Genomic DNA, 24,762 nt, shown 5'->3' on the forward strand with positions numbered 1-24,762 from the left:
GGGATTTGTGTGCTTTCATCTAACAATCATGGCGGACGCCTTTGGAGACGATTTGTTCAGCGTGTTCGATGAGGAACAAACAACTTCAAGTAAAAAGAAACCATCAATACCTGAAAAGGGGTATGTTTAGCTATAGGTTTTCATTCGGTTAGAAAGTTATTTTCAATTCATAAAGTAATGACACGGACAACTATCAAATGAGAACACGCGCAAACAGCATCTTGCCTTGCTGGGTAGACAATGCTAACGTTAGCTAGCTACTACAGCCTACGTTTACACCGGCATATGTTTATGTTCAATCCCAGACCCTTGGTAGTGAGATTGTTGTGTGTTTACCATTACCTGCCACATTTTATTCGTTCAAATATCTAGTGTTAGAGATTTTAGATACAGTATAGACGGCAGGTAGTTCTCAAACTAGGCAGCATTCTGCCTTCTCCCAACAGTCCTCAGCCATTAGCTTCGCCCACGACTTGCTCGTGAACTACAATCCCGACGCTGTGTTTTAACGTTTAGAAACGTAAATAATCATCGCTTGCTATATGGCTGGTATTAAAGATGGTGGATAAATTAAGTTGTTTTACTCAGGTCGTTTCTATTGAAAAAAAGGGTACGTTCCGGTCTGCTTAACGGTGTCTCTCCCCATAGGCACCAATGCGATAGCGGCTGGGTCTGGTCTGTTTAGTTAATTGTCTGTAATGTAACCATAAAAAAATGATGGAGTGAGATGACTTGCTTCCACTTCTGTCTCTGGTGGTATCACAGATGAACACAGGTGTAATCCTTCCCAATATGCCATCCTGTACAAATGCTCCACTGTGTCCCCCATCCAGTTTGAACTTTGACCCTTATCAAAGGACCACACAATGGAAGATCAGCCAGATATTGCTGTGGAATAATAACCTACCAAGATATGGGGCTGTAGTAAATACTCTATATATACTAAAGTATGTGGACACCCCTTCAAATTAGTGGATTCTGCTATTTCAGTCACACCTGTTGCTGACAGCTGTATAACATCAAGCACACCGCCATGCAATCTCCATAGACAAACATTGGCAGTAGAATGACCTTACTGAAGAGCTCAGTGACTTTCAACGTGGCACCGTCATAGGATGCCACCTTTCCAACAAGTCAGTAAGTCACATTTCTGCCCTGCTAGAGCTGCCCTGGTAAACTGTAAGTGCATTTATTGTGAAGTGGGAATGTCTAGGAGCAACAATGGCTTAGCCGTGAAGTGGTAGGCCACACAAGCTCACAGAACGGGACCGCTGAAGTGCATAGCGCGCAACAATCGTCTGTCCTCGGTTGCAAGACTCACTACCGAGTTCCAAACTTCCTCTGGAAGCAACGTCATCTTCATGAAATGGGTTTCCATGGCCGAGCAGCAGCACACAAGCCCTAGAGCTCCATGAACACAGTTATGCCTAACATTTTTTAGAAGCATTAGACCAGAACCTTGATACTGTTTGACGTCTAAGTTTGATCAGTAATCATGAAGATTAGGCTATTTTTGCAATGCCAAGCATCGGCTGGAGTAGTGGAAATCTCGCCGCCATTGGACTCTGGAGCACTGGAAATGCGTTTTCTGGAGTGATTAATCATGCTTCACCGTCTGGCAGTCCGACGGACAAATCTAGGTTTGGCGGATGCCAGGAGAATGTTACCTGCCCCAATGCATAGTGCCAACTGTAAAGTTTGGTGGAGGAGGAATAATGGTCTCGGGCTGTTTATCATGGTTTGGGCTAGGCCCCTTAGTTCCAGTGAAGGGAAATCTTAACGCCACAGCATACAATTACTTTCTAGACGATTTTGTGCTTCCAACTTTGTGGCAACAGTTTGGGGAAGGCCCTTTCCTGTTTCAGCATGACAATGCCCCCATGCACAAAGCGAGGTCCATACAGAAATGGCTTGTCAAGATCAGTGTGGAAGAACTTGACTGGCCTGCACAGAGCCCTGACCTCAACCCCATCTAACAACTTTGGGATGAATTGGAACGCCGACTGCGAGCCAGGCCTAATTGCCCAACATCAGTGCCCGAACTCACTAATGCTCTTGTGGCTGAATGGAAGCAAGTCCCTGCAGCAATGTTCCAACATCTAGTGGGACGCCTTCCCAGAAGAGTGGAGGCCGTTATAGCAGCAAAGGGGGGACCAACTCCATATTAATGCCCATGATTTTGGAATGAGATGTTCGATGAGCAGGTGTCCACATACTTTTGGCATTGTAGTGTATCTAATCAATAGAATAATTAAAAGTTAAAGGATAGGCTACAACGACCAAGAGTCAACAGGCAGGCTGCTACTTAATATTCTGAATGGAGTTAATGTTATTTGTAACTGTAGGATGAGAAAGTGCATGCACTGCAGCCTCTTCTATTCTAAAGAAGCATTACTGATTTATTCTCTCTTTTCAGGAAAGCAACCAGTAATAATGACCAAGGTGGAAGTAATGAGCCCCCTGCTGCCAAGACCAAGAGGGAAGCAGACGACGACGGGACAGATGAGGTGGTGTTCGGGAAGAAGGCCAAGCTGGAGACTGTCTCTGCAGAGGAGATCAAGTAAGTTGACATTACTTTGAACAATTCTAGATTTGTGGTCTTAGCTGCTGCCTCCAGATCAGATATAGCTACTGCTGCAGCATGGGTTCGAATCCGGCCCACTGCAATTTCAGCACACTATCTTTCATCTTTACCGACTGGCTAGATTTGTGTTAGTGTAAAGTGTTATGATTCCTTGTTGGAGTAGAACCAAATGGCTTCATGACTATATGATATGCAAATTAGAGTGAAGTGTGAATTCTACTCATGATTGGTTAACTGATTGAATGCTAATGAATGTGAAATGGCCATCCCCAGTCTTGCGGACTGCATGCCCAAGGTGAAGGTGGAGCCGGTTGAGACAGTGGAAGGATGCAATCACGAGGTAAGAGCTTTCACGGGACTTCTGAAATACTAACAGAATATCTTTATTTTTATACATTTATGAAACCTAGGTATAGCCAAATATAACAACCGGCTTCCCCTTGCTGACATTTGTTTTCCTTACCTGTACAGGTGGCCCTGCCTGCCAATGAAGAGTACATACAGCTAAAGCCTCGTGTGGGGAAAGCAGCCAAGGTACTGGAACTGTACATCTCTGTTGCGTGGATTTGGTGAAAGCACGGTCTGAAAATCATGGCCTTGTCAAGTGACTCCAGTCCACCCATTTTCAAATCAAATCAAATTTTATTGGCCACATGCGCCGAATACAACAGGTGCAGACATGACAGTGAAATGCTTACTTACAGCCCTTAACCAACAGTGCATTTATTTTTAACAAAAAAGTAAAAATTAAACAACAAAAAAAGTGTTGAGAAAAAAAGAGCAGAAGTAAAATAAAATAACAGTAGGGAGGCTATATATACAGGGGGGTATCGGTGCAGAGTCAATGTGCGGGGGCACCGGCTAGTTGAGGTAGTTGAAGTAATATGTACATGTGGGCAGAGTTAAAGTGACTATGCATAAATAATTAACAGAGTAGCAGCAGCGTAAAAGGATGGGGTGGGGGGGCAGTGCAAATAGTCTGGGTAGCCATGATTAGCTGTTCAGGAGTCTTATGGCTTGGGGGTAGAAGCTGTTGAGAAGTCTTTTGGACCTAGACTTGGCACTCCGGTACCGCTTGCCGTGCGGTAGCAGAGAGAACAGTCTATGACTAGGGTGGCTGGAGTCTTTGACAATTTTGAGGGCTTTCCTCTGACACCGCCTGGTATAGAGGTCCTGTATGGCAGGAAGCTTGGCCCCATGTGATGTACTGGGCCGTATGCACTACCCTCTGTAGTGCCTTGCGGTCAGAGGCCAAGCAGTTGCCATACCAGGCGGTGATGCAACCAGTCAGGATGCTCTGATGGTGCAGCTGTAGAATTTTTTGAGTATCTGAGGACCCATGCCAAATCTTTTCAGTCTCCTGAGGGGGAATAGGCTTTGTCGTGCCCTCTTCACGACTGTCTTGGTGTGTTTGGACCATGATAGTTTGTTGGTGATGTGGACCCCAAGGAACTTGAAGTTCTCAACCTGTTCCACTACAGCCCCGTCGATGAGAATGAGGGCTTGCTCAGTCCTCTTTTTTTTTTCTTCCCTGTAGTCCACAATCATCTCCTTTGTCTTGATCACGTTGAGGTAGAGGTTGTTATCCTGGCACCACACGGCCAGGTTTCTGACCTCCTCCCTATAGGCTGTCTCATCGTTGTCGGTGATCAGGCCTACCACTGTTCTGTCGTCGGCAAACTTAATGATGGTGTTGGAGTCGTGCCTGGCCATGCAGTCATGGGTGAACAGGGAGTACAGGAGGGGACTGAACACGCACCCCTGAGGGGCCCCCGTGTTGAGGATCAGCGTGGCAGATGTGTTGTTACCGACCCTTACCACCTGGGGGCGGCCTGTCAGTAAGTCCAGGATCCAGTTGCAGAGGGAGGTGTTTAGCCCCAGGGTCCTTAGCTTAGTGATGAGCTTAGAGGGCACTATGGTGTTGAACGCTGAGCTGTAGTCAATGAATAACATTCTCACGTAGGTGTTCCTCTTGTCCAGGTGGGAAAGGGCAGTGTGGAGTGCAATAGAGATTGCATCATCTGTGGATCTGTTGGGGCGGTATGCAAATTGGAGTGGGTCTAGGGTTTCTGGGAAAATGGTGTTGATGTGAGCCATGACCAGCCTTTCAAAGTCCTTCATGGCTACAGACGTGAGTGCTACGGGTCGGTAGTCATTCTTGGGCACAGGGACTATGGTGGTCTGCTTGAAACATGTTGGTATTACAGACTCAGTCAGGGACATGTTGAAAATGTCAGTGAAGACACTTGTCAGTTGGTCAGCGCATGTTCGGAGTACACGTCCTGGTTATCCGTCTGGCCCTGCGGCCTTGTGAATGTTGACCTACTTAAAAGTCTTACTCACATCGGCTACAGAGAGCGTGATCACATAGTCATCCGGAACAGCTGATGCTCTCATGCATGCTTCAGTGTTTCTTGCCTCGAAGCGAGCATAGAAGTGATTTAGCTCGTCTGGTAGGCCTGTGCTTCCCTTTGTAGTCTGTAATAGTTTTCGAGCCCTGCCACATCCGACGAGCGTCGGAGCCGGTGTAGTACGATTCAATCTTAGTCCTGTATTGACTCTTTGCCTGTTTGATGGTTAGTCGGAGGGCATAGCGGGATTTCTTAAAGGCGTATGGTGGTCTGCTTGAAACATGTTGGTATTACAGACTCAGTCAGGGACATGTTGAAAATGTCAGTGAAGACACTTGCCAGTTGGTCAGCACATGCTCGGAGTACACGTCCTGGTAATCCGTCTGGCCCTGCGGCCTTGTGAATGTTGACCTGCTTAAAAGTCTTACTCACATCGGCTACGGCGAGCGTGATCACATTGTCATCTGGAACAGCTGGTGCTCTCATGCATGCTTCAGTGTTGCTTGCCTCGAAGCGAGCATAGAAGTGGTTTAGCTCGTCTGGAAGTCTTGTGTCACTGGGCAGCTCGCGGCTGTGCTTCCCTTTGTAGTCTGTAATAGTTTTCAAGCCCTGCCACATCCGACGAGCGTCAGAGCCAGTGTAGTAAAGGATGTGTAGTACGATTAAATCTTTTATGTTCCTGCTAACGTCAAAGTGGTCTCTTTTGCAGGAGTACCCCTTCATTCTAGATCCCTTCCAACGTGAGGCCATTCTGTGTATAGACAACAACCAATCAGTGCTTGTGTCTGCCCACACCTCTGCAGGAAAGACCGTCTGTGCAGAGTGAGTTTGACACACTGAGTGTGTTTTAGTTATTTTGGCTGTCAATTAGTTAAATGATTTATGTCACTGTTTGGGTCGAAATTCCACTCACCTGATGTATGCACTCACTAACTGTAAGTGGCTCTGGATAAGAGCGTCTGCTAAATGACTAAAATGTAAAAATGTAATGTCCAAATCAGTTCCTGGACTTAGGACCTCAAGGGCCAGATTAGTGTATCTAGGCAGTCTCTTAAACACTTTCCCAAACCCACCTCTACCCCTCCCTCCTCCCCCTCCTCCAGGTATGCCATAGCTCTAGCCCTGAGAGGGAAGCAGAGGGTCATCTTCACGAGTCCCATCAAGGCCCTGAGTAACCAGAAGTACCGAGAGATGTACGAAGAGTTCCAGGATGTTGGTTTGATGACCGGTGATGTCACCATTAACCCCACCGCCTCCTGCCTTGTCATGACCACCGAGGTATGACATCAGAGCTTTCCATTATCATCACATTATCAACTCTCCGCTCTGTCTGCTCAACTTGATATTGCCCTTGGCTCCAACCCCTGCTCCAACCTCTGCTCTTGTCTGTCTCCCCTCTGCTCAAACCTGACTTTCGGAGGGATTAGGATGAAACGGAAGACACGTTTCTGTTGGGCGTTTGTGTGTACATTGAAGACAAGTTTCTGTTGGGCTTTTGTGTATACATTGAAGACACGTTTCTGTTGGGCGTTTGTGTATACATTGAAGACACGTTTCTGTTGGGCGTTTGTGTACAGTCGTGGTCAAAAGTTTTGGTCTTCACAAAGTTTGCTGCTTCAGTGTTACGGAATATTTTTGACAGATGTTACACTGAAGTATAATTACAAGTATTCCATAAGTGTCAAAGGCTTTTATTGACAATTACATTACGTTTATGCAAAGAGTCAATATTTGCAGTGTTGACCCTTCTTTTTCAAGACCTCTGCAATCCGCCCTGGCATGCTGTCAATTAACTTCTCGGCCACATCCTGACTGATGGCAGCCCATTCTTGCATAATCAATGCTTGGAATTTGTCAGAATTTGTGGGTTTTTGTTTGTCCACATTTTAGTCATTTAGCAGACGCTCTTATCCAGAGCGACTTACAGGAGCAATTAGGGTTGAGTGCCTTGCTCAAGGGCACATCGACAGAATTTTCACCTAGTCGGCTCGGGGATTAGAACCAGCGTCCTTTTGTGGGAGGGCTGAAATGCAGTGGAAATGTTTTTTGGGGATTAAGTTCATTTTCATGGCAAAGAGGGACTATGCAATTAATTGCAATTCATCTGATCACTCTTTATGGCATTCTGGAGTATATGCAAATTGCCATCATCAAAACTGAGGCAGCAGACTTTGTGGAAATTAGTTTTTGTGTCATTCTCAAAACTTTTGACCACGACTGTATACATTGAAGACACGTTTCTGTTGGGCGTTTGTGTATACATTGAACAATAAAGTAAACGTCTCCTTATTGTTTCAGATCCTGAGGAGCATGTTGTACCGAGGGTCAGAGGTCATGAGAGAGGTGTCCTGGGTCATCTTTGATGAGATCCATTACATGAGAGATGCAGAGCGTGGCGTGGTCTGGGAGGAGACCATCATCCTGCTTCCTGACAATGTCCACTATGTCTTCCTGTCTGCCACCATCCCCAACGCCAAGCAGTTTGCTGAGTGGATCTGCCACCTCCACAAACAGGTGGGGTTTTATTTCAACCTCTTACCTTTATTACTTACTTGACGTAAACCCTTGGTTTCTATAAGGAGCGCAGGCTGTTGACGGATGTCCCCCATCTTGTCCCTCCAGTGGTGTCCTCCACACATCCTATTACTGTCACCTCAGCGCTGTCTAGTGACCTGTCACCTCAGCGCTGTCTAGTGACCTGTCACCTCAGCGCTGTCTAGTGACCTGTCACCTCAGCGCTGTCTAGTGACCTGTCACCTCAGCGCTGTCTAGTGACCTGTCACCTCAGCGCTGTCTAGTGACCTGTCACCTCAGCGCTGTCTAGTGACCTGTCACCTCAGCGCTGTCTAGTGACCTGTCACCTCAGCGCTGTCTAGTGACCTGTCACCTCAGCGCTGTCTAGTCTCACTCCAGTGCCAGACTAACCTCGGTCAGCAGAAGGACTGGGCCACAACACTGGCTCTTCCCTTTCGAAGGCCGAGAACACACTTGGAAATAATTGACTTAACTGTAAATAAATAGTTATTGTGATGAAATGCTAATACTTTACTGGTGACTTCCTCTTGTCCCCATGCAGCCCTGTCACGTGGTGTATACTGACTTCCGGCCCACCCCCCTGCAGCACTACATCTTCCCAGCAGGTGGCGACGGACTTCACCTTGTGGTGGATGAGAACGTAAGGACATCCACACTACCAGAGGTTTCCTCTGTCTTGACTATGACAACGACACGTTACGTTTATGTTTTTCATGGTTCAGGCTAGGTCGGTGTTAAGTGTTAAGCATTGCTTGCATCACTGTTGTCATTCCCACGTGGGGCCAGTATGAAAAATTTATGCACTCACTAATTGTAAGTCGCTCTGGATAAGAGCGTCTGCTAAATGACTAAACAAAAAAACAGGCCAGATGGGTTACAGTGCTGAGAGCATACAGAAATCACTCCATTATTTAGGTTTGGTTTACAATGTCGGTCAGTGGGATGACTAAGCATGGTGTTAGGTACCTGGTGAAACATACAAGTAGCAGCTTAGTGATAACCATTCACATCTCTAGGAATATCAGCTTAGTGATAACCATTCACACCTCTAGGAATATCAGCTTAGTGATAACCATTCACACCTCTAGGAATATCAGCTTAGTGATAACCATTCACACCTCTAGGAATATCAGCTTAGTGATAACCATTCACACCTCTAGGAATATCAGCTTAGTGATAACCATTCACACCTCTAGGAATGACCGATGTGTTTAATATTTGGGCCAGATGCATTCTATCAAAGATTCTGACTGTCGTGATTGTTTACTAATATTACTAAGTTTTATCCTTCACCACCTGAGTCGAAGTTAGATATTTCTGTTTGTAATAGAATGTGAAATGAGCCCAGAGTGTCTGATCATGTCTACTCTAGGGTTAGTTATTGATCCAGAGTGTCTGATCGTCTACTCTAGGGTTGGTGCCCTCCTGTAGCTCAGTTGGTAGAGCATGGCACTTGCAACGCCAGGGTTGTGGGTTCGATTCCCACGGGGGGCCAGTATGAAAAATGTACGCACTCACTAACTGTAAGTCGCTCTGGATGAGAGCATCTGCTAAATGACTAAAATGTAAATGTGAAAAATGTTATTGATCCAGAGTGTCTGATCGTGTCTTGTCTCCTCCAGGGAGAGTTCAGAGAGGACAACTTCAACACTGCCATGCAGGTGCTGAGAGACACAGGGGACTCTGGGGGCAGCAGCGGAGGGGGCAAGTGGGGACGCAAAGGAGGAACACGTGGTGTGTGACTAGTTACCTATACTACTGACCACAAGTGTTAATGTGAGCCAAATTTTGTCAGGGGATTGTGTCATCTAAATTAGGGTTGCAAAATTCCTGAAACTTTCCCAAAATCCCCTGTTTTGTTCAATGTGTGTTGTCTCCTTAGGGCCGTCCAATGTGTTCAAGATAGTGAAGATGATCATGGAGAAGAACTTCCAGCCGGTTATCATCTTCAGTTTCAGTAAGAAGGAGTGTGAGGCCTACGCCCTGCAGGTGTCCAAGCTGGACTTCAACACAGGTAGCTACTCCCTCAACGGGGGGATGGTAACACTGTCCTAATGGGTATTGGTTAGAGCACACCTAGCAATGCGCTTTGCAGTGGGAAACGGGTGATTCATATTGGACATGTTCAGGTAGTCTGCCTCCACCAGTCTGTTTTCTTCTATTTGGTGCCTGATGAATACAACCATGTACCACCAACGGTGGGACGGATCCATGTACCACCAACGGTGGGACGGATCCATGTACCACCAACGGTGGGACGGATCCATGTACCACCAACGGTGGGACGGATCCATGTACCACCAACGGTGGGACGGATCCATGTACCACCAACGGCGGGACGGATCCATGTACCACCAACGGCGGGACGGATCCATGTACCACCAACGGCGGGACGGATCCATGTACCACCAACGGTGGGACGGATATGTCATGAATTTTGCTAACAGTGTTTTTAATCATCGGCATCACTCAAAAGGGATTCAAACAGGGTCTAAAATTAACACCTGCCAAATGCAGGTAGATTTTGGCATTGGTGGGTAAGATGTCTATTTCACCAGCCACGTTGGCGTGTGGTCAGGGCTCCACAGTGCTAGTATTTCTCGCATTTGTGAATAAAAATGGTCTGTATAGTGTTGTCTGTATTGTCATGTGACCATGGCATCTACTATCTCTATAGCGATGTGAATAGATTTATGTTTTAGTCATTTAGCAGACTCTTATCCAGAGCGATTTACAGGAGCAATTAGGGTTAAGTGCCTTACTAATAAATAGTCAAGTATGATCACGTTTATAGTCAAATAAATGTTGCAGTAGCTGTTTTCAAAGTATTTTTGGCATTTTGTTTCATAACTGCTAAATTAATCGCACAAAGTCAAAGAACTACGAATCCTATATAGCCTATTCCACCTCGTGCTGCAACACTGCCTGGCCGGGTGCTGTGCGCACGTGAAGAGCTGAGTGAAAGATTCATTTTTAGAAGCGCTGCGCACAGGCATAAAAGTTGGTCTAATTTACTTGAAATGAAAGTCTACTAAAGTGAGACTTTGACCTTGTGTTTCTTGGCTATTTACATTGTTTTGTTCACAAGCTAGGTCGTTTTTCTATGTTTGCGTTTCAACCGCTAGAGAAGAGAAGACAACGCTTCTACTAGTCAGACTCAATGTCACAGGCACAAACATGACTGGATTCACGCTGCCACGGTAACCTCCCGCCCTTAAAGGGGCAGGTGAACGTTTTTGTCTCACCTGTGATATTATGGTTTAAAGACTCAGGTCACAATGTTATATTATTAAACAATATGCCACATTACCTCTTACTAGTAATGCATGTATTGTTTTAGAAACAGTACAAAGCATGCTTATTGTTTTTTGTGTGCTTAGTTAGTGTAATCTTTGAGTAAAAGTATTTTGAAATCTACCTGCCACAGTGGCTGGTGGAGCAAAAAGTTAATTTTATGTCCTGGATTCAAAATGATGTTTTCTTTTAACTGTACACATACAGTGGGGGAAAAAAGTATTTAGTCAGCCACCAATTGTGCAAGTTCTCCCACTTAAAAAGATGAGAGAGGCCTGTAATTTTCATCATAGGTACACGTCAACTATGACAGACAAATTGAGAAAAGAAAATCCAGAAAATCACATTGTAGGATTTTTAATGAATTTATTTGCAAATTATGGTGGAATATAAGTATTTGGTCACCTACAAACAAGCAAGATTTCTGGCTCTCACAGACCTGTAACTTCTTCTTTAAGAGGCTCCTCTGTCCTCCACTCGTTACCTGTATTAATGGCACCTGTTTGAACGTGTTATCAGTATAAAAGACACCTGTCCACAACCTCAAACAGTCACACTCCAAACTCCACTATGGCCAAGACCAAAAAGCTGTCAAAGGACACCAGAAACAAAATTGTAGACCTGCACCAGGATGGGAAGACTGAATCTGCAATAGGTAAGCAACTTGGTTTGAAGAAATCAACTGTGGGAGAAATTATTAGGAAATGGAAGACATACAAGACCACTGATAATCTCCCTAGATCTGGGGCTCCACGCAAGATCTCACCCCGTGGGGTCAAAATGATCACAAGAACGGTGAGCAAAAATCCCAGAACCACACGGGGGGACCTAGTGAATGACCTGCAGAGAGCTGGGACCAAAGTAACAAAGCCTACCATCAGTAACACACTACGCCGCCAGGGACTCAAATCCTGCAGTGCCAGACGTGTCCCCTGCTTAAGCCAGTACATGTCCAGGCCCGTCTGAAGTTTGCTAGAGTGCATTTGGATGATCCAGAAGAGGATTGGGAGAATGTCATATGGTCAGATGAAACCAAAATATAACTTTTTGGTAAAAACTCAACCTCGTCGTGTTTGGAGGACAAAGAATGCTGAGTTGCATCCAAAGAACACCATACCTACTGTGAAGCATGGGGGGTGGAAACATCATGCTTTGGGGCTGTTTTTTCTGCAAAGGGACCAGGACGACTGATCCGTGTAAAGGAAAGAATGAATGGGGCCTTGTATCGTGAGATTTTGAGTGAAAACCTCCTTCCATCAGCAAGGGCATTGAAGATGAAACGTGGCTGGGTCTTTCAGCATGACAATGATCCCAAACACACCGCCCGGGCAACGGAGTGGCTTCGTAAGAACCATTTCAAGGTCCTGGAGTGGCCTAGCCAGTCTCCAGATCTCAACCCCATAGAAATCTTTGGAGGGAGTTGAAAGTCCGTGTTGCCCAGCGACAGCCCCAAAACATCACTGCTCTAGAGGAGATCTGCATGGAGGAATGGGCCAAAATACCAGCAACAGTGTGTGAAAACCTTGTGAAGACTTACAGAAAACGTTTGACCTGTGTCATTGCCAACAAAGGGTATATAACAAAGTATTGATAAACGTTTGTTATTGACCAAATACTTATTTTCCACCATAATTTGCAAATAATTTCATAAAAAATCCTACAATGTGATTTTCAGGATTTTTTTTCTTCTCATTTTGTCTGTCATAGTTGACGTGTACCTATGATGAAAATTACAGGCCTCTCTCATCTTTTTAAGTGGGAGAACTTGCACAATTGGTGGCTGACTAAATACTTTTTTTCCCCACTGTAACTCACTGTTCTCTCTCCTCTGCTGTCTTTGAGGTGTGACTGACAATACAAACTAAATCCACTGATTTGAACGCACAACATGCCAGCCATGGGCTACATAACAGCATGCCACTCCACACTGGACTACACACTTTCTGTGTGCCAGGAATACATAGCATGTGTCCCAAAGGACCCATTGGGAATAGGGACCCATTGGGAATAGGGTATCTTTTGGCCCAGAACCATAGATTGGCTACTCAACACTTGACGACACTCTGTGCCAGTATGTTATGCAGCCTATGCTGATTTTATAGGATGATGTAGCAGCAGGATGATGAATCTAGGCTGCAGATCTAATTGGTTAACTTTGAGGTCCGTCCTGCATAGCTGGAGAAACTTCACGCTTTCGTGTGTGATTCGATTAAGTCAGTTACGTGCAAGAGCACCAAATGTTCTCTCTCCACCGGCCAGACTAGGATGGCTGCGTGTTATGTGAACAGCCTCCTCCAGCAGACATGAATATGCCCTATTGTGCTTTCTCTGCTGCTTTTAGATGTTCACTGCTCTACTTACAGTGGAAAAAAATGCATTATGGGGTGCTGCCCATTCAGTCTCAGAGGGGGAGAGACAACACAGTGTGTATTGATAAAGATGATGGAGCAGATGAATCTGGGCTTGACCCAACAGAGGATTCTATCCCTCCATCCTGACCACAGGCTGCTTGTAATGAAATAACACATATTTTGACATAATTTCTCCCTTTGTTGTTGCGTTGCAGCACACTGACGCTGATACATCTTGCGAAAGATTTTCTATTTACACAATTTGGCTAAGCTGTGCTTATGTGAGGTGTGGTTTACGCTGAAGCTTTTACAATAATTCCTCTCTCTCGCTCTCTCCCTCCCCCCCTCTAAACCCTGTTTATCACCGTAGCAGTTTTTTAATAGCATCGTGATCAGCAGCAGCACTGTTGTAGTTTCGTCTAAGTAGTATTTATAGAAACAGAGCTGCTGGTCTGTTATTTTCAGGTTTAGGCAAATCCAGCATTTCCTTAACTCAGTCCTCAGGACCCCAAGGGGTGCACATTTTGTTTTTTGACCTATTACTACACAGCTGATTCAACTAATCATCAAGCTTTGATTATTTGAATCAGCTGTGTAGTACTAGGGCCAAAACCCAAATGTGCACCCCTTGGGGTCCCCAGGACTGCAAGGATTGTAGTAATGCTATTGGTGATCATAGAAAGAGGAGAGAATCGTGCGTCAGTCTTTCTCTTCTGTCTCTTCCTCCTTCTGACCCCCGCCCCTTTCTCCTCCCCCCCACCCCCCTCTAATGAACTACTCTGGCTGGGGTTTAATCCTTTATGACTCATTGTTTCTGGGCTGTGTTTATGGAACTGTCAGGCATGGCCTTTACTCTGTGACACTGGTCCTGGAATCAACCAACAGCACCACAGACTGACTGGCTCTATGATGAGTAGCCACACGTTAAAGTGTCTGCTGCTGACTAATTGACTGATGAAGTGTCACATTCTTATATAAGTAGTCTATCACTTGACCAGGCTGCCAAGAGCATCAGACAGACTGGCTCTATGAAAATGTCATATGTTTCAGTTTCTCAGGCTTACCTGGATGTCATCTGATAAACTGTATAGTGTGGTGTCTGTGTAGTGTGGTGGCTGCATAGTGTGGTGGCTGCATAGTGTGGTGGCTGCATAGTGTGGTGTCTGGGCCCCGTGTAGCTCAGTTGGTAGAGCATGGCGCTTGCAACGCCAGGGTTGTGGGTTCGTTTCCCACGGGGGGCCAGTATGAAAATGTATGCACTCACTAACTGTAAGTCGCTCTGGATAAGAGCGTCTGCTAAATGACTAAAATGTAACGTGTCTGTATGGTGTGGAGTCTGTATAGTGTGGTGTCTGTATAGTGTGGTGTCTGTATAGTGTGGTGTCTGTATAGTGTGGAGTCTGTGTGGTGTCTGTATAGTGTGGTGTCTGTATAGTGTGGTGTCTGTGTGGTGTGGAGTCTGTGTAGTGTGGTGTCTGTATAGTGTGGAGTCTGTGTGGTGTCTGTATAGTGGGGTGTCTGTGTGGTGTGGTGTCTGTATAGTGTGGTGTCTGTATAGTGTGGTGTCTGTATGGTGTGGTGTCTGTATAGTGTGGAGTCTGTATAGTGTGGTGTCTGTATAGTGTGGTGTCTGTATAGTGTGGTGTCTGTATAGTGTGGAGTCTGTATAGTGTGGAGTCTGTATAGTGTGGTGTCTGTATAGTGTGGAGTCTGTGTAGTGTGGTGTCTGTATAGTGTGGAGTCTGTGTGGTGTCTGTATAGTGTGGTGTCTGTATGGCGTGGTGTCTGTGTGGTGTGGTGTCTGTGTGGTGTGGTGTCTGTATAGTGTGGAGTCTGTATGGTGTGGAGTCTGTATGGTGTGGAGTCTGTATGGTGTGGTGTCTGTATAGTGTGGTGTCTGTATAGTGTGGTGTCTGTATAGTGTGGTGTCTGTATAGTGTGGTGTCTGTATAGTGTGGTGTCTGTATAGTGTGGTGTCTGTATAGTGTGGTGTCTGTGTGGTGTCTGTATGGTGTGGTGTCTGTATGGTGTGGTGTCTGTATGGTGTGGAGTCTGTATAGTGTGGTGTCTGTATAGTGTGGAGTCTGTGTGGTATGGTGTCTGTATGGTGTGGTGTCTGTGTGGTGTCTGTATGGTGTGGAGTCTGTATGGTGTGGAGTCTGTATGGTGTGGTGTCTGTATGGTGTGGTGTCTGTGTGGTGTGGTGTCTGTATAGTGTGGTGTCTGTGTGGTGTGGTGTCTGTGTGGTGTGGTGTCTGTATAGTGTGGAGTCTGTGTGGTGTGGTGTCTGTGTGGTGTGGAGTCTGTATGGTGTGGTGTCTGTATGGTGTGGAGTCTGTATAGTGTGGAGTCTGTATAGTGTGGTGTCTGTATAGTGTGGTGTCTGTATGGTGTGGTGTCTGTATGGTGTGGTGTCTGTGTGGTGTCTGTGTGGTGTGGTGTCTGTATAGTGTGGAGTCTGTATGGTGTGGTGTCTGTGTGGTGTGGTGTCTGTATGGTGTGGTGTCTGTATAGTGTGGTGTCTGTATAGTGTGGTGTCTGTGTGGTGTCTGTATGGTGTGGTGTCTGTATAGTGTGGTGTCTGTATAGTGTGGAGTCTGTGTGGTGTGGTGTCTGTATGGTGTGGTGTCTGTATGGTGTGGTGTCTGTGTGGTGTCTGTATGGTGTGGAGTCTGTATGGTGTGGTGTCTGTATGGTGTGGTGTGGTGTGGTGTCTGTATAGTGTGGTGTCTGTGTGGTGTCTGTGTGGTGTGGTGTCTGTATGGTGTGGTGTCTGTATGGTGTGGTGTCTGTATGGTGTGGTGTCTGTATGGTGTGGAGTCTGTATGGTGTGGTGTCTGTATGGTGTGTTGTCTGTATGGTGTGGAGTCTGTATGGTGTGGTGTCTGTATAGTGTGGTGTCTGTATGGTAATGTGACCATGGCATCTAGTATCTGTATAGCGGTGTGAATACATTTACATTTGAGTCATTTAGCAGACTCCCTTATCCAGAGCGACTTACAGGAGCAATTAGGGTTAAGTGCCTTGCTCAAGGGCACATCGACAATGTTTCGGCTCGTGGATTCGAACCAGCAACCTTTCGGTTACTGCCCCAACGCTCTGCGTGGCAGATATGTGGTTGTGTGAGGACACCAACCGTAAGCCCGTTCTCTCTCTGGTTCTTTCAGTTCCAGACTCTGTACTTTTACAGTCTGCTCTGCTACATTGTTCTCAGACAAAACACACACTACCTGTCAGAGGGTCCCGTGTAGCTCAGTTGGTAGAGCATGGCGCTTGCAACGCCAGGGTTGTGGGTTCGATTCCCACGAGGGACCAGTACGAAAATGTATGCACTCACTACTGCAAGTTGCTCCGGATAAGAGCGTCTGCTAAATGACAAATGTAAAGGTAGAAGGCGGATGTTGAGCTTTGGAGTGACTCCACTCCGTCTGTGAGGTGAGAGAGGCTACGCTACACACGTCTCCTGGTCAACTGTCCCACTGAATATGCAAATGTCCCATTTGTTTTTCCAGATGAGGAGAAGAAGCTTGTAGAGGAAGTGTTTAACAACGCTGTAGACTGTCTGTCGGACGATGACAAGAAGCTGCCTCAGGTGAGTCGTTGGTTGATTGATTTGAACATTAAATACACACACACACTGAAAGGAGTCTGATTTGCTTGTTTGCAATACATGCTGTTCTCACTTAAATTAGTGATTTGTTAGCCTTCTTCTGGCACCTTGTAAGCCATTAACTTTTCCCCATTTCTTTCAGCGACCTTTTATGGACGGCGCTCTCATCACGCTAAGCTTTTAACTGCTGTGAAGCATCACCATTTCATACACGCCACACAGCCATTTCATACACGCCACACAGCCATTTCATACACGCCACACAGCCATTTCATGCAAGCCATACAATGTCAATAGAGGCACAAGAAATGACTCCTGTCGTGTTGAACTCCACTCTAATAAATAAGTCTGTGAAAATTGGGTCTCCTTGATGTGTGGTCGTCTATGGCTATTATAACTTCACCACACGAGCCACGGCAAAGAGCAACGTGAAGAGCTTGTTCTGAAATGGCTCAGCTCGGTGACATGCTGAGATATTTTGGAGGTTCTGAAAGTCGATTCTTTATAAGAAGGAGCCTGTAAAAGTTTCCACCACACTCCGTGGCTCGTGCTGGTGGCTTTGATTATACACACACACACACAGTATTTCCTTATTTCCCTTAATACCGTTAGTTCAGGCTGTATTGGATATGTTCTCCTGTGGTTGTTTTTGATCGTGTCGTTTTAGCAGGTAGCCTAGCGATTTAAGACAATTGGGCCAGTAACCGAAAGGTCGCTGGTTCGAATCCCCAAGCCGACTAAGTAAAAAGCTGCCGACTTACCCTTGAGCAAGGCACTTAACCCTAATTGTTCCTGTAAGTCGCTCTGGAAAGAGTGTCTGCTAAGTGACTAAAATGTAAAATTATACTGAGCGGCGGTCATTGGTGTGTAGTGTAGTAGAGATGTCAGAAGGCTGCTGCATTATGAAGGCCGGCTCAGAAGGTTTAATGGTCACAACCATGTGTGTGGCTCTGCTAGGGTCAGAGGAGGATAGAGGGACTAGTTCTATTCTTCAGATGGATGGCTGGCCAAGCTAGTGTGAACAGTAAAAATACAATTTAATTGATCTGACTTTGTATGGCTTCACTGATTTCTACAGTGTCCTTTCTTTGACATATGTTAGTGTGTCTTTGACAAGAAACGTGTTATCTTAATCAAATCTGATTATTCTTGCTGTGTGTTTCCAGGTAGAGAATGTTGTACCCCTACTGAAGAGAGGTATAGGAATTCATCACGGGGGACTGCTCCCCATCCTGAAGGAAACCATCGAGATCCTCTTCTCTGAGGGGCTAATTAAGGTAGGCCTTGCCGGTCTGGAACTCACTTTAAATTATACAGGACTTTGTCATTCACTAGAACCCTTTTCCAGATGTCACTCTGACCCCAAACATTCTGTGCTGCCTTGGATATTGTCCTTTCCAGCACGGTTCCAGCAACTATTATGGATGCTACCAGACCAGCACAGTACACCTCGGCTAATCTCAGCTCAATAGGGTGAAAAGGCTATAGCCATTCCTGTGTGTTTCATTAGGAGTGAGTTTGTTAAATGTGATGTTATTGATCCTCTCTCCACAGGCGTTGTTCGCCACAGAGACCTTTGCCATGGGCATCAACATGCCTGCCCGCACCGTCCTGTTCACCAGCGCACGCAAGTTTGACGGCAAAGACTTCCGCTGGGTAACACTCCTTTCAATATGCCAGACTACCGCTGGGTAATGTTCCTTTTAATAAGCCAGACTACCGCTGGGTAATGTTCCTTTTAATAAGCCAGACTACCGCTGGGTAATGTTCCTTTTAATTAGCCAGACTACCGCTGGGTAACACTCCTTTTAATAAGCCAGACTACCGCTGGGTAACACTCCTTTTAATAAGCCAGACTACCGCTGGGTAACACTCCTTTTAATAAGCCAGACTACCGCTGGGTAACGCTCCTTTTAATAAGCTTAGACTACCGCTGGGTAACACTCCTTTTAATTAGCCAGACTACCGCTGGGTAACACTCCTTTTAAATAAGCCAGACTTCCGCTGGGTAACACTCCTTTTAAATAAGCCAGACTTCCGCTGGGTAACACTCCTTTTAATAAGCCAGACTTCCGCTGGGTAACACTCCTTTTAATAAGCCAGACTTCCGCTGGGTAACACTCCTTTTAATAAGCCAGACTACCGCTGGGTAACGCTCCTTTTAATAAGCTTAGACTACCGCTGGGTAACACTCCTTTTAAATAAGCCAGACTTCCGCTGGGTAACACTCCTTTTAAATAAGCCAGACTTCCGCTGGGTAACACTCCTTTTAAATAAGCCAGACTTCCGCTGGGTAACACTCCTTTTAAATAAGCCAGACTTCCGACTGGGTAACACTCCTTTTTAATAAGCCAGACTTCCGACTGGGTAACACTCCTTTTTAATAAGCCAGACTGACTCACTACTTATTTGTGTTATTTCCTGGAGGAACATAGCCCGCTGTACTGTCATAGTATTCCCCCTCCAGAATGAAGTGTCCAGTTGATTTTCCAACCTGTCTGTAACTGGCTAAACACAGACCTGTGATTGTACCACGTTGGTCAAGACAGGGTCACTCCAGTATGTCAGTGACTGACCGTATCCTCATGGGGACATTTTCTTCATTACACTTTCATCACTCACTGGAATGATTAATAGCCTTCATTAGGTTGGGCTCAACTCAATAGCCGTGTGTCTCTATGTGGGTAATTCCTGCTATGTTACAACCAGACTGACGGATGAGCCCAGGGTTAACTTGATGTAGTGCAGAGCTCTTCTCTCTGTCTGACAGGTCATCATTTCCGTTGTGTGTGTGCATTGACGCCTTTATAAGGCCGTGGAGGGAGCCACGTATTGTTTATGTGAGGAGCTTGGGGCCACGGGGCCGGCCGTGAATCAAGCTGTTGGGAATGAAAGGGCCAGATCATTACACCTCGGGCTCGGAGAGGGAGAGGAGGGAGGGAAAGGGTGGGGAGGAAGGAGGAGAGAAAGGGTGGGGGGTGGGGGGAAAGGATGTGGGTGGAGGAGGGATTGGGGGGGAGGAGGGGGTAAGGATGGGGGGGAGGAGGGAGGGAGATGGGGAGGAGGGGAGAAAGGATGGGGGGGGAGGAGAGAGAGGGGATGGGGGGAGGGGAGGGATGGGAGGGAGAGAGAGAGAATGGATGGGGAGGAGGAGGGAGGGAGGGAGGGAGAAAGGATGGGGGGGAGGAGGAGGGAGGGAGGGAGGGAGAAAGGATGGGGGGAGGAGGGAGAAAGGATGGGGGAGGGAGGGAGGGAGAAAGGGTGGGGGAGGGAACGGGCTGTCCAAGAGGCTCACGAGAAACATCTGGTGTGGTAGAACTGGTGCCAGAACACCATGCATGCAGTCAAGGCTTCCCCTCTTCTCCCCATCTCTCCTTCCATCTCCCTCTCTCCCCGTCTCTCCTTCCATCTCCCCTCTCCCCATCTCTCCTCTCCCCGTCTCTCCTTCCATCTCTCCTCTCCCCGTCTCTCCTTCCATCTCTCCTCTCCCCGTCTCTCCTTCCATCTCTTTCATCTCTCTCTCCCCGTCTCTCCTTCATCTCTCCTCTCCCGTCTCTCCTTCATCTCTCCTCTCCCGTCTCTCCTTCCATCTCTCCTCTCTCCTTCCATCTCTCCTCTCCCCAGTCTCTCCTTCCATCTCTCCTATCCCGTCTCTCCTTTCCATCGCTCCTCTCCCCGTCTCTCCTTCCATCTCTCCTCTCCGTCTCTCCTTCCATCTCTCCTCTCCCCGTCTCTCCTTCCATCGCTCCTCTCCCGTCTCTCCTTCCATCTCTCCTCTCCCCGTCTCTCCTTCCATCTTTCCTCTCCGCATCTCTCCTCTCCCCGTCTCTCCTTCCATCTCTCCTCTCCCCGTCTCTCCTTCCATCTCTCCTCTCCCCGTCTCTCCTTCCATCGCTCCTCTCCCCGTCTCTCCTTCCATCTCTCCTCTCCCCGTCTCTCCTTCCATCTCTCCTCTCCGCGTCTCTCCTTCCATCTCTCCTCTCCCCGTCTCTCCTTCCATCTCTCCTCTCCCCGTCTCTCCTTCCATCTCTCCTCTCCCCGTCTCTCCTCTCCCTGTCTCTCCTTCCATCTCTCCTCTCCTTCCCTCCCTCCCTCCCATCTCTCCTTCCCTCCCTCCCTCCTTCCCCATCCCTCCTTCCCTCCCCCATCTCTCCCTCCCCCCATCTCTCCTTCCCCCCTCCCCATCTCTCCTTCCCCCATCTCTCCTTCCCCCCATCTCTCCTTCCCCCCCATCTCTCCTTCCCCCCCATCTCTCCTTCCCCCCCATCTCTCCTTCCCCCCATCTCTCCTTCCCCCATCTCTCCTTCCCCCATCTCTCCATCTCTCCTTCCCCCCATCTCTCCATCTCTCCTTCCCCCATCTCTCCATCTCTCCTTCCCCCCATCTCTCCTTCCCCCCATCTCTCCTTCCCCCATCTCTCCTTCCCTCCTCCCATCTCTCCTTCCCCCCCCATCTCTCCTTCCCTCCTCCCATCTCTCCTTCCCTCCCTCCCATCTCTCCTTCCCTCCCTCCCATCTCTCCTTCCCTCCCTCCCATCTCTCCTTCCCTCCCTCCCATCTCTCCTTCCTCCCTCCTCCCATCTCTCCTTCCCTCCCTCCCTCCCTCCTCTCCCTCCCTCCCACCTCTCCTCTCCCTCCCTCCCACTCTCCTCCCTCCCTCCCATCTCCTCTCCTCCCATCTCTCCTTCCATCTCTCCTCTCCCAGTCTCTCCCTTCCGTCTCTCCTCTCCCCGTCTCTCCTTCCGTCTCTCCCTCCCATCTCTCCTTCCGTCTCTCCTCTCCCCGTCTCTCCTTCCATCTCTCCTATCCCTCTCTCCTTCCATCCGCTCCTCTCCCCGTCTCTCCTTCCATCTCTCCTCTCCCCGTCTCTCCTTCCATCGCTCCTCTCCCCCGTCTCTCCTTCCCATCTCTCCTCTCCCGTATCTCCTTCCATCTCTCCTCCTCTCTCTCCTTCCATCTCTCCTCTCCCCGTCTCTCCTTCCATCTCTCCTCTCCCCGTCTCTCCTTCCATCTCTCCTCTCCCCGTCTCTCCTTCCATCCCTCTCCCCGTCTCTCCTTCCATCTCTCCTCTCCCGTCTCTCCTTCCATCTCTCCTCTCCGTCTCTCCTTCCATCTCCTCTCCCCGTCTCTCCCTCCATCTCTCCTCTCTCCTCCCCCTGTCTCTCCTTCCATCTCTCCTCTCCCTTCCCTCCCTCCCTCCCTCCCTCCCATCTCTCCTTCCCCCCTCCCATCTCTCCTTCCCTCCCTCCCTCCCAATCCTCCTTCCCTCCCTCCCTCCCATCTCTCCTTCCCTCCTCCTCCCTCCCTCCCTCCCACTCTCCTTCCCTCCCCTCCCTCCCTCTCTCCCTCTCTCCCTCCCTCCCATCTCTCCTTCCTTCCCTCCCTCTCTCCCTCCCTCCCTCCCTCCCACCCATCTCTCCTTCCCTCCCTCCCTCCCTCCCATCTCTCCCTCCCTCCTCCCATCTCTCCTTCCCTCCCTCCCTCCCATCCCTCCTTCCCTCCCTCCCTCCCATCTCTCCTTCCCTCCCTCCCTCCCTCCTTCCCTCCCTCCCATCCCATCCCTTCCCTCCCTCCCTCCATCTCTCCTTCCCTCCTCCTCCCATCTCTCCATCTCTCCTTCCTTCCCTCCCTCTCTCCCTCCCTCCCTCCCACCCATCTCTCCTTCCTCCCTCCCTCCCATCTCTCCTTCTCTCCTCCCATCTCTCCCTCCCTCTCCTCCTTCCCTCCCTCCTCCCATCTCTCCTTCCTCCCTCCCTCCCAATCTCCTTCCCTCCCTCCCTCCTACCCTCCCTCCCCTCCCTCCTTCCCTCCCTCCCATCTCTCCTTCCCTCCCTCCCCTCTCCTTCCCTCCCTCCCATCTCTCCTTCCTCCCTCCCCCATCTCTCCTTCCCTCCCTCCCCCATCTCTCCTTCCCTCCCTCCCCCATCTCTCCTTCCCTCCCTCCCCCCATCTCTCCTTCCCCATCTCTCCCATCTTTCCTTCCCATCTCTCCTCCTCCCTCCCTCCCATCTCTCCTTCCCTCCCTTCCCCATCTCTCCTTCCCTCCCTCCCCCATCTCTCCATCCCTCCCTCCCCATCTCTCCTTCCCACCCTCCCCCATCTCTCCTTCCCACCCTCCCCATCTCTCCTTCCCTTCTCCCTCATCTCTCCCTCCCTCCCCATCTCTCCTTCCCTCCCTGCTCTCTCTCCTTTCCCTACCTCCCTCCGTCTCTCCTTCCCTGCCTCCCTCCCGTCTCTCCCTCCCCTCCCTCCCTCCCCCCCATCTCTCCTTCCCTCCCTCCCCATCTCTCCTTCCCTCCCCCCATCTCTCCTCCATCTCTCCCTCCCTCCCATCTCTCCTTCCCTCCCTCCCCATCTCTCCTTCCCTGCCCCTCTCTCCTTCCCCACCTCCCACCTCCCTCATCTCTCCTTCCCTCCCTCCCCCTCATCTCTCCTTCCCCCTCCCCTCCCTCCCTCATCTCTCCTTCCCCTCCCTCCCTCATCTCTCCTTCCATCTCTCCCCCATCTGTCCTTCCATCTCTCCTCTCCCCGTCTCTCCTTCCATCTCTCCTCTCACGTCTCTCTCCTTCCATCTCCTCTCCCCGTCTCTCCTTCCATCTCTCCTCTCCGTCTCTCCTTCCATCTCTCCTCTCCGTCTTCCTCTCCCCCCCCCCGTCTCTCCTTCCATCTCTCCTATCCCCGTCTCTCCTTCCATCGCTTCTCTCCTCTCCCCGTCTCTCCTTCCATCTCTCCTATCCCCGTCTCTCCTTCCATCGCTCCTCTCCCCGTCTCTCCTTCCATCTCTCCTCTCGCGTCTCTCCTTCCATCTCTCCTCTCCCGTCTCTCCTTCCATCTCTCCTCTCCCCGTCTCTCCTTCCATCTCTCCTCTCCCCGTCTCTCCTTCAGCTCTCCTCTCCCGTCTCTCCTTCCATCTCTCCTCTCCCGTCTCTCCTTCCATCTCTCCTCTCCCCGTCTCTCCTTCCATCTCTCCTCTCCCCGTCTCTCCTTCCATCTCTCCTCTCCCGTCTCTCCTTCCATCTCTCCTCTCCCCATCTCTCCTCTCCCGCGTCTCTCCTTCCATCTCTCCTCTCCCGTCTCTCCTCTCCCTGTCTCTCCTTCTCCATCTCTCCTCTCCCTTCCCTCCTCCCTCCCTCCCATCTCTCCTTCCTCCCTCCCTCCTTCCCCATCCCTCCTTCCCTCCCCCCATCTCTCCCTCCCATCTCTCCTTCCCCCCATCTCTCCTTCCTTCCCATCTCTCCTTCCCCCATCTCTCCTTCCCCCATCTCCCCATCTCTCCTTCCCCTCTCCCTCCTCTCCTCCCCCATCTCTCCTTCCCCCATCTCTCCTTCCCCCATCTCTCCTTCCCTCCTCCCATCTCTCCTTCCCTCCTCCCATCTCTCCTTCCTCCCATCTCTCCTTCGCTCCCTCCCATTTCTCCTTCCCTCCCTCCCATCTCTCCTTCCCTCCCTCCCATCTCTCCTTCCCTCCCTCCCATCTCCCTCCCTCCCTCCCACCCTCCTTCCCTCCCTCCCCCATCTCTCCTTCCTCCCATCTCTCCTTCCCTCCCTCCCTCCCACTCTCTCTCCATCTCTCCTCCCTCCCTCCCTCCCTCTCCCTCCCATCTCTCCTTCCCTCCCATCTCTCCTTCTCTCCCTCCCTCCCTCCCACCATCTCTCCTTCCCTCCCATCTCTCCCTCCCTCCCATCTCTCCTTTCCTCCCTCCCTCCCATCTCTCCTCCCTCCCATCCTTCCCTCCCATCCTCCCTCCCTCCCTCCTCTCCTTCCCTCCCTCCCCATCTCTCCTTCCCTCCCTCCCATCTCGCCTTCCCTCCCTCCCATCTCTCCTTCCCTCCCTCCCATCTCTCCTTCCCTCCCTCCCTCCCTCCCTCCCTCCCAATCTCTCCTTCCCTCCTCCTTCCCATCTCTCCTTCCCCCCTCTCCTCCCCCATCTCTCCTTCCCCCTCCCTCCCTCCCATCTCTCCTTCCTCCCCCTCCCTCCCTCCTCCCATCTCTCCTTCCCTCCCTCCCTCCCTCCCATCTCTCCTTCCCTCTCCTCTCC

The 24,762-nt window shown here is 49.2% G+C and overlaps 1 protein-coding gene and 1 non-coding gene across 2 annotated transcripts in view; both read left to right on the forward strand.

Annotated features, from left to right (window-relative positions):
* Positions 1-18: 18 nt before the first annotated feature.
* The window catches only part of LOC121573492 (exosome RNA helicase MTR4-like), a 67,615-nt gene continuing 42,871 nt past the window's right edge, over positions 19-24,762 (forward strand). The window contains exons 1-13 of the mRNA XM_041885529.1: positions 19-120; positions 2,417-2,560; positions 2,858-2,924; positions 3,056-3,118; positions 5,645-5,757; positions 6,039-6,213; positions 7,234-7,449; positions 8,012-8,110; positions 9,093-9,204; positions 9,353-9,484; positions 16,628-16,707; positions 17,892-18,002; positions 18,280-18,381. Coding sequence (XP_041741463.1) covers positions 29-120; positions 2,417-2,560; positions 2,858-2,924; positions 3,056-3,118; positions 5,645-5,757; positions 6,039-6,213; positions 7,234-7,449; positions 8,012-8,110; positions 9,093-9,204; positions 9,353-9,484; positions 16,628-16,707; positions 17,892-18,002; positions 18,280-18,381 — 1,506 coding nt within the window. The 5' untranslated portion in view covers positions 19-28. The remainder of the gene's footprint in view (positions 121-2,416; positions 2,561-2,857; positions 2,925-3,055; positions 3,119-5,644; positions 5,758-6,038; positions 6,214-7,233; positions 7,450-8,011; positions 8,111-9,092; positions 9,205-9,352; positions 9,485-16,627; positions 16,708-17,891; positions 18,003-18,279; positions 18,382-24,762) is intronic.
* LOC121574575 lies at positions 7,799-7,923 on the forward strand. The gene has a single exon (XR_006002240.1). It is a non-coding gene; the product is annotated as a small nucleolar RNA SNORA35 (small nucleolar RNA).

The sequence above is a fragment of the Coregonus clupeaformis genome, chromosome 9 (assembly GCF_020615455.1).
Source record: "Coregonus clupeaformis isolate EN_2021a chromosome 9, ASM2061545v1, whole genome shotgun sequence".
Lineage (NCBI taxonomy): Eukaryota > Metazoa > Chordata > Actinopteri > Salmoniformes > Salmonidae > Coregonus > Coregonus clupeaformis.